We start from the raw sequence: 9,818 nt of genomic DNA on the forward strand, positions 1-9,818 counted from the left end.
TGTGTCTGTTATTTGTGTATAAGAAGGCTATTGATTTTTGGGTATTCACCTTGTATCCAGATACTCTACTGAATCTGTCAATTAAGTCTAGAAGTTTTTTGGTGGAGTTTTTTGGATCTTCAATGTAGAGTATCATATCATCAGCAAATAATGATAGTTTAACTTCTTCCTTTCCTATCTTTATTGCTTTAATTTCTTTCTCTTGTCTAATTGCTGTGGCTAATGTTTCCAGAACTATATTGAAGAGAAGTGGTGATAATGGGCATCCTTGTCTTGTTCCTGATTTTAACATGAAGGTTTTCAGTTTTTGGCCATTCAATATGATGTTGGCTGCTGGTTTTTCATAGATAGCCTTTATTAAATTGAGGTATAGACCATCTATTCCAATTTTTTGCAGGGTTTTTATCATGAATGGGTGTTGAATTTTATCAAATGCTTTTTCTGCATCTATCATCATTCACATTCTTACTAAAAATTATCACAAAACTTATGGAGGGAGACCAATTAAGCTAGAGACCAATCGAGTCTCTAGCTTTTCTTCTACCCTGCCCACTGTTCAGGGAACTCAGCCATCAGGAGGACCTAATCTTAATGATACCCCTCAAAAGAAATGAGGTTTCACTGGAAGATCGTGCTTCAAGAGTGTGTGACTGGTCACCCAGAAAAGGAGAGGGAAACAAAACAGGAAACAACTGTAAGGTTGTTAGCAGAAAGCTCTGAGTCACTCACTGTTCTGCTTCAGCCCCATATATATCCCTGAGAGCTGTGGCCATGCCAGCTTCTACTGGCCGTGAACGTGGAGGGCAGAAGTAGTCCTACTTCCTCAGCACCCAGCTCAGCGTGGCAAATAAACAAGATGAAACAAACGAACAGGCAAATGAGCAGAAGTGATGGTCAGGGGAAAAGATGTTGAAAAGCTGGCACTGACTGTTTAACCTGAGTGGCACCATGCCTACACCACTCTCCACTTCAGTAATTTATATCACGTCTAGAGAGGAAAAGAAAAGCTAAATTGCCTCAAGGGCTTCCTTAGCCTCATGCCCTACTCATCTGCAGGAACTGCAGAAAAAGAAGATGAGAACAGTATGTTTCAAGAGTATAGAAACAGAGGACACAGAAGAAAGAACAGGCCAGGCAGATATTCCCCAGAGAATTAAGGTGAAGGTTATATTCAAGAACATATAGTTACCTTGGTTTTCTTTTTTCAAGCTTGGGTCACAAACATACCTACAGAAATGTTATTTTATGTTTGAATATATATTAAGTTCAAAGAAAAATCACCTTTTTGTCTCGACTCCCAGTGAAGAAATATTTGCTGTCAGGACTCCAATCACAAGACCAAATAATTCTACTATGCACAGAGGTGATTTTGTTGGTGAAGGCAAAGAGACTGAAAATTGGATCTGAAAAAAAAAATGTAAATATCAGTTACAAAGCAGAAAAAGCTGGGTTTTTTTTTAAACGCTCTGTTTAAGCGACAAAGACCTTGTGAGACTCAGTAATCAATTTACATACGCTCACTTTTGGCAACAGACTGAGGCCAGGCACCTGACCCCTCATCAGAAGGCTGTGCAAATGTAGTTATTTGGGAGTCATTTTTATATTTATTGGTTACTCTCTACTGGCTGATTATAAACGTCTCCCAGTAAACTAAAGGTTCAATTCATGCCTCCCAAAGAAGCCTGAAGCAATTTAACCTTACTCTGGAAGTTGCCAGATCTGCATATTAGGCTATGCAAAAAACATTAATGGACTGCTTAAATATCAGAAAAACAATTTTGTGGGATGGGAATGTAGTTCAGTGGCGCCAAGCACAAGGTCCTCAGTTCTATTACTGGTACCCCCCCGCCAAAAAAATATGTATATATATATTGGTACCGGGGATTGAACTCAGGCTCTTGTGCTTCTGAGGCAGGTGCTGGAACCACTGAGCTTTTAAATTCCCAGCCCCAAAATATTTCTTATAGGAATTAAATACAAGGTAGCTTCTAAGCCTTTTATAGACTAAACCTAAAACATGTAACTGCTTTACAAGCACTATTATTAATAGCACTTTAACTTCTTAAAAATACATGTTACATGTTAGGAAACCACTAACAATGTAGAAGAAAACACAAACGTTCTTCAACTTACAATAGTATTCATCCAGATAAATCCATAGTAACTTGAAAATATTAAAAAATGTATTTAATACACCCAACCTACCAAACACCATAGCCTAACAACACTATGCTGTAAAGTATTGCTTGTTTATCTTAGTGATTTTGCAGCCAGCTGCAAGCTGCAACTTGCTACCACTGCCCAGCATCATACACTGTATATGGCTAGCACAGGAAAGGATCAAAATTCAAAATCTGAAGTATGATTCCTACCAAATGCATATGACTTTTGTACAATCATAAAGTAAAAAAGCCCTAAGTCAAACCATCACAAATCAGGTACTATTTATAGTCTATGCTAACACACACTACTTCACAAGTTTTATAGTTCCTTTTCTCTGAAATATAATAAAGGACTAGAAATATCACAAGAGCAAAATGTATGCATGTCATATGAATGGAAGGCTTTGTCTTCATCCTATTACCGAGTTCTCTTAACCCAACAGCTGCTTAATGTGGATACAACAGACAAAAGTGTTCCACTGATCAGAAGTTGCTTTATGGACTGGGTATGGTGGCATATGCCTGTAATCCCAGCACTTAGGATGCTGAGGCAGGAGGAGCCCTGCAAGTCCAAGGCCATTCTGTACTACAAAGTGAGAACCTCTCAAAAATAGAAAGTTGCTTTACCAAACTCAGGTGAGATTATATCCTGCCTTTTCCACAATGACCAGGTTCGATCTCTGGAAACAGCTAGCAAGAACTTGTCATTAGGTGAGAAGGTCATCTGCGTGACAGTTAAACTGTGGAAAACTAAATTCTGCACCTGTTTCCAAGATGTAGTATTCCAAAGAATGATAGCTGCGTGCTCTTTCTTAGCTGCCTGTAGGACAGACATGAGACAATGAATCTGTTTAAACAGAAATAAACCAAATGGAAACACTTTTTAAAATAATAAGATAGGGCCAGGGATTTAGCTCAGTGGTATGGCTTTCTGCCCCCTTGCAAGCAGAAAGACCCAAGTTCGATCCCCAGTACCAAAAAACAAGCAAACAAACAACAACAACAACAAACCAAATAGGCTATAGATCAGCAGCACCACACCTGCCTGGTAAGCGCAAGGTCCCGAGTTCAATTTCTGATACCAAAAATAAAATAAAACATTGTTCAGTTGTAAAAAATGCAAAGTTGGTTTATCTTTTTTCTTTTTTTTTAATGATTCATTCAGGTGTGGTGATGCATAGCTGTAATTCCAGCATTCTGAGCGGCTGAGGCAGGAGAATCACAATTTCAAACTCCTGCCTGGGCAATTTGTTACTTAAGGGAAGTCTATCTCAAAATAAAAACAGGGATGGAAATATAGCTCAGTGTGAAGGTCCTCAGTTCATTCTTGAGTAACACACACACACACACACACACTCGGTTCAATCCCCAGTAACACATACACACACACAAATGATAATAAATACATAAATTTAAAATCATTTGAATATAATTTATAAACAAAAACAGGAGACAAGTGAAAGGAAAAAGTGACAAAAATCCAATATCTGTTCCTATAAAAACTGAGAAAAGCAGAAGTTATAGGGCATTTCTGGAACCAGATGAAGACACGAAAAAGTTATACAAACATCATTCTTTTTTTTGTTGTGGTTTTGCTTTGTATGTTTGAGACAGAATCTCGCTATGTAGTCCAAGTTGGTCTCAACCTACCAGCAATCCACCTGTCTCAGCCTCCCAAGTGCTGAGATTACACGTATGTGCCACTACGCCCAGCTACAAACATCATTCTTAATGGACAAAGACTAAATGTTTTGTTCCTGATATGAAAATCAATGCAAAGATTTCTGCGGTCACAACTTCATTTGAGTATTAAGACATTCATATGGGAAAGGAATAAAAGTTTTTTCATTCATAGGCAACATAAGCATCTAGGTGGAAAATCCTAGGATATCTACAATAAAACTACTAGGACTAATAAATCCACCAAGGCTGTAGGATAGAAGATCAGTATACAAACAGCAACTGTATTTCCATATGTGTGCACTGAGCAATAAGGTATGTAACACATAAGAAAAAATAAATCTGACAAAATGTAGACAAGACCTAACCCTGAAAACTGTAAATATTCCTGATAATGCTAAGATGTTAACATTGGAAAAAACTAGGAGAGGAATATGAACATTTCAATCTCTGAAATGAGTGTTGTAATCTCTGAAAAATTTTAATTCTAAAATTATTCTAAAGCCAGGTGTGGTGGTACACACCTGTAATCCCAGCACTTGGGAGGCTGAGGTAGGAGGATCATTGCAAGTTCAAGGCCAGCTTGAACTACACAGCAAGATCCTGTCTCCAAAATTAAAAAACAAAAATTCTAAAATAAAAGATTTGTTTTATTGTGAAGGGAACAATTCAAGAGGAAGAGATAACAAATAATTTATTTCTAATCTATTGAGTATGTTAGAAAGCACATAGGCTCCTTTTCTCTTTTCTTTTTTTCTTCTTTTTTCTTTTTCTTTCTGTGGTGCTGGGGATTAAACTCAGCACATTGTTCTGCCTAGGCAGGTGCAGCACTACTGAGCTAAATCTCAGGCTTTACATCTCATATTTTTAAAATTTATCAACACGTTAATCTTTGTCTTTATATGTTGGTCTACCAAATTGATGAGTTATTTTGGTTCTCATTTTCTTTGCTTTTTTATTTGAGAATTTATGAAATCTGTATATATGAGTAGTACGAAAAATATTAACGTCCATCCGTCATTCTCCTCTCTCATCTCTGCCTTCTGCAAATTTCCTTTTCTATCACTACAGTTTGTTTGGTTGGAAATTTGTTAAGACAAACTTTGTTATGTTATCAATCTATCTTTGTACCTATTTTCTACTGATAACGAATATTAATTTTTAAGTAAATTTTATCATAACTATACTTAAATAAATGGATAATAAATCATTAATATCATTCAGTATCTGGTACATATTACAAATTCTCCAACTGCCTCAAAGATATTTGTTTTTCTCAAATCACACATATCACAAACATTCCACACATCACTGTACTGTTTTATTATACCAAAGCATATATTGTATCGTAGAAAATATGCATTGGGTATATATGTGGGGAGGTATGTTTTTACACATATGTGTGCACTATTAAATGAGAAGCATGGTCATTAATGTGGTAGGATTTTGTACATTTGGCATATTGATAGTTTCTCTGCCAACCTTATGATTTCTCTAAATTACATGATTGATTTAATTCATAGTCATTTGTTTGGGAAGAATATTACGTATGTATTGGTGTTAAATTCTATCATTATGCTTATGAAAATATAATAAAAATAAGTATGGGATATAATAAAATAGAAACAGAAAAATCTGATCTTAAAAATGTGAACTCTTTTAGTTGTTTTTGGATTTCAAATATATTTCTTTTCTGTGGGAAGTTTTGTTAAAAAATGTAAGTGATACAATCAACAAGCATATGATATTTATTAAATAAATAAAACCAAGGAGTTTATAAATCATTAAATTTTGAGGACAGTTTCTCAACTATAATATGTAACTTTGTTTTATTTGTAAATACATTATTTCAAAAATATACGAAAAGAAAATGAGAAAGAACATATAATATTTGAAGATCATATCAAATTAATAATGTAATTGGATTATTAGTCTGTGTTATATAAATTTTTGTTTATTTCATATCATTTTTTGCTGTGATATATATGTATATTTGAAATTTTTAGTATCTTCATTTCTTGTCATGTATGTTTGCAATCTTTAATTTTAAAAAATTAAAAAATAAAAATAAAAAAGATAATTTCTGAGAGAAATTAGAGAACTAATAAACAGGCATGCTTCATTACATCAAAATACTCAATACTGTTAAAATTCTCTCCAAACAGATTTACAGATTCAATGTGATATCCGTAAAATTCCTGCAGTTATTTCTTCTGTAGAAATCATCAAGTTGATTATAAAATGAAAAATAAAAGGCCTAGAATAGCCAAAAATAATTCAGAAAAGTGAGAATTGCACTGGAAGACGATACTGAGTTTCAAGATGTTTTCTAAAACTATAATTATTGACAAATTACAGTACAGCATGATCCCAAAACTTCAGGGGAATAGAATAAAGCCTAAAAATAGATCCATAGCTATACAGACAGCTGACTTTAAACAGAGGCGTGAAAGCCAGTACAGTGGCAAAGGAACAGTCTCTTCAACCAGTGATGCTGGCACAACTATATACCCACATGAAAGAGAATCAACATGAAACTGTACTCCTCACCAAAATGTAAGAATTAAATTAAATGTTTTGTAAGTTTAAATATAAAACTTACAAACTATAAAACTCCTAGAACAAAATACAGCAGAAAATCTTTGTGACCTTGATTTAGGCAAAGATTCTGAGATACAAGAGGAATGGTACAAACCAATATAGAAAAAAATGATAAGCTGGGTTTCACTAAAACGCAAGGCTTCTGCTCTTAAAATGTTATTAGAGCCAGGGATTTCTCAGTGGTGCTGCCACCTGCCTTGCAAGCACAAGGTCCCGAGTTCAATCCCTGGTACCAAAAAAAAAAAAAAAAAATGTTATTAGAAATGAAAACAGAAGACACTGGGAAAACGTCAATATAGCACATATCTGATGATGTCGTATCCAGGGTATATAAAGGACTTTTTGTAAGTCAATAATAAGAAAACCCAATAAAGAAATGGTGAACATATATTTCACCAAAGAAGATATATGGATGAATAATTAGCACATGAAAAAATAATTAATCATTAGAAAAATGTAAATGATAGCTACAATAAGCTGTAACACACCTACTAGAATGGTTTAAACTAAAAAAGACTGACCATAACAAGTATGGGTGGGTGCACAGCACCTGGGAATTAATATACTGCTGGTGGGACTGTAAAATGTATATAAATACTTAGGAAAATAGTCTAAGAAAATCTTAAAAATTTAAAAGTACATCTATCTTATCAACCAAAAATTCCACTTTTAGGCATGTGCTCAAGAAAAGGAAACAGCCAGGCATGATGTTGCATGCCTGCAATGCCAGCACTCAGGAGGCTGAGACAGGAGGATTGCTGTGAGTTTGAAGCCAGCCTGGGCAACATAGTAAGTTCAAGTCCAGCTTGAACTACACAGTAAGATGTCTCAAAAAATAAAAGCATGTAACCATACACACACAAAGATTTACACACACATTTTCCTAACTAGTCTCTTGGTAAAAAGTCAAGACCTAGAAAATAAGCCAAATTTCCATTAATAAGTGAACAGTTCAATAACCTGGCATATCTACAAGATAGAAAACTACTCCACAGTAAGAAGGAATGGATTACTGAAATATACAACAATGTGGATGAATCTCAAATGACTATAATGAAAGAAACCAGACTCCTCCCTTTCAAAAGAATGTACATTATATGAATAGAGTCATATAATGTTAGATGTTGGGAGTCACTCAATCACAACAGAAAGTAGATTAGAGGTTTCTAAGGAAGTAGGTAGGGTGTGGGACACAGTGGAGATGACACATACAGGGAAAAAGAATTACCAAGAGATATAAAAAACTGGGTACTGACAGATATTTTCATTATCTAAATTGGTGGTTACTTTACAGATATAAAATACATGTCAAAATTTATCAAATTGCCTTGCACACTAAATATGCAATTTATGTTAATGGCACCTCAATAAATGTCTGTAAATGTCAATTTAGGAGATGCACATATTCGTAATAAGCCAATTTGAAAAGGGATAATAAGTTGCATGGTTGACAGTACACTAAATTAAAAAGAAATCAGCAGCACAGCTATTTGAGCTACTGAGTCCCATTTTTCCCTACAGTCCTTATATTTCCAATTATTCCTATAACAAAGTACAGCAGACCCTTAACAACACAGGTTTGAACTGCATGGGTCCCCTTATACACAGATTTCTTCTAGAAACTTGCAACAATTTGAAAAAAAATTGAAGATAAACTACATAGCGAAGAAATAATGAAAAAAAGAAAGAGTGATATACTTGCATAACATATTTGAGCACAATAGACTCTTAGATGTTACCATAAAAAATATATACAAATTTGTTACACGGTGACTGTTGTAGGCCCAAGGCCCTGTGTCTTCTTGATTCTGGCCCAAGGGAGCTATGTCCAAGAGTCTGCAGTTACTTCCCTCTAATTTTATATCCATGTGATAAATACACAAGTATATATGCAAACATATTACTTGGCATGGGACAGGATGCTACTTCATACCTGTTGATTTTTCTTGCAAAAAAATTTTTTTACACAAATGCAAAACAACAGCATAAAGAGCAGTGGTGCTATTAGTTAAAAAAATAAAAAACTAAAGCAATAACTTTACAGACACTTTCTTTTGCCACTGTAAGGAGTCAAAAGTTAGTGTTATGGCCTAGATCTAAAATGTTCTCCAAAGGGCCAGGCATGGTGGTGCATACCTGTAATCCCAGCACTTGGGAGGCAAAGGTAGACGGACTGCCATGAGTTCAAGGCCAGCCTGAACTACAAAGCGAGACCCTATCTCAAAAAAACAAAACAAAACAAAACAAAAAACCACACAATAAAAATAAAAAATAAAAATTAATGAACGAATAAATAAATAAATGTCCGCCAAAAGTCTCACATTTGGAGGGGGGCCTGGTCAGAAGGGGTGGATCACTGGGGGGATCATGACTTAAAAGGGTGTATTATTGTCTCTGGCTCCCTCCCCCCTGCTTCCTGACCACCATAACACGAGCTGTCTTCCTCTGCCATGCACTTTCACCAAGTTGTTTCTGCCTTAAAGCCAGCTGAACATGGACTGAACCCACTAAAACTGAACCAAAATAAACCCCTCCACACTGAAGTTGCAGTTGTTGAGTATTTTGTCCTAGTGACACGAAAGACAAATACAAATGTGTCTGTGAGCTGGGATGTAGCTCAGGACACCACTTGCCTGACATGCACCAGGGCTCTGGGTTCTCCCAGCAACATATACACACACCAAGTTTTATTCAGATTTTTCAACCACGCACAGGGGCTGGCACCCCACCCTTGAAGTGTTCAAGGGTCAATGGTACAGTATCTAAAGACAAAAATGTACAGCTAAAATAGATTTAAAATGCAAGTACAACCCTTTGAAGAACAAAAGGAAAAGAGAGCTTGGAATAGTATGAGTGAGGGAAAGCAGACATAGTCATCTCTCACTCAGAGTTCTGCTTACATCTTTACCAAACTTACAGGAGCCTGGTGACCCAAATAACCTATGATCAAGTAGAATCAAAAGTAATACTCCTTACCTTGCAAGCTGAGGCAAGCAGAGTCTTCGAATTGTTACAAGTAACAGAAAAAATTTCAAAGCCATGTCCATATCTAAAATTTAAAGAGAAAAATGCATGACCTCTGCATTAGTAAATGTATCTAGTCTCATACTGCAAAAATTTAGAAAGTAAAAAGATTAACATCAATCTCTCTAGCTAATACATATTTATTTTAAAGATTATATTTTTGTTTAGGCAAATATTCTGAGGAAAAATGGGGAGACTGGAGAAAAAATGCCAATTTCCTAAAAGTAATACAGCTCATTCACAATTAGATTAACACCGAGGTTTTTAGCTCCTACTCCCACTCAGCCAGTACAATAAATCATCATGGAAAAATTTTGATGGGGCCCACCAAAGACAAAAAAAAAAAAAAAA

General features: G+C 35.4%; 1 protein-coding gene across 1 annotated transcript in view; it reads right to left on the bottom strand.

Moving 5' to 3' along the window:
- Elp2 (elongator acetyltransferase complex subunit 2) overlaps positions 1-9,818 on the bottom strand; it is a 45,337-nt gene that overhangs the window by 7,019 nt on the left and 28,500 nt on the right. The window contains exons 17-19 of the mRNA XM_010638039.3: positions 9,420-9,492; positions 2,790-2,982; positions 1,282-1,403 (exon numbers count right to left, since the gene is read on the bottom strand). Coding sequence (XP_010636341.1) covers positions 1,282-1,403; positions 2,790-2,982; positions 9,420-9,492 — 388 coding nt within the window. The remainder of the gene's footprint in view (positions 1-1,281; positions 1,404-2,789; positions 2,983-9,419; positions 9,493-9,818) is intronic.

The sequence above is a fragment of the Fukomys damarensis genome, unplaced genomic scaffold (assembly GCF_012274545.1).
Source record: "Fukomys damarensis isolate Sample0158 unplaced genomic scaffold, DMR_v1.0_HiC HiC_scaffold_30, whole genome shotgun sequence".
In the NCBI taxonomy this organism is placed as follows: Eukaryota; Metazoa; Chordata; class Mammalia; order Rodentia; family Bathyergidae; genus Fukomys; species Fukomys damarensis.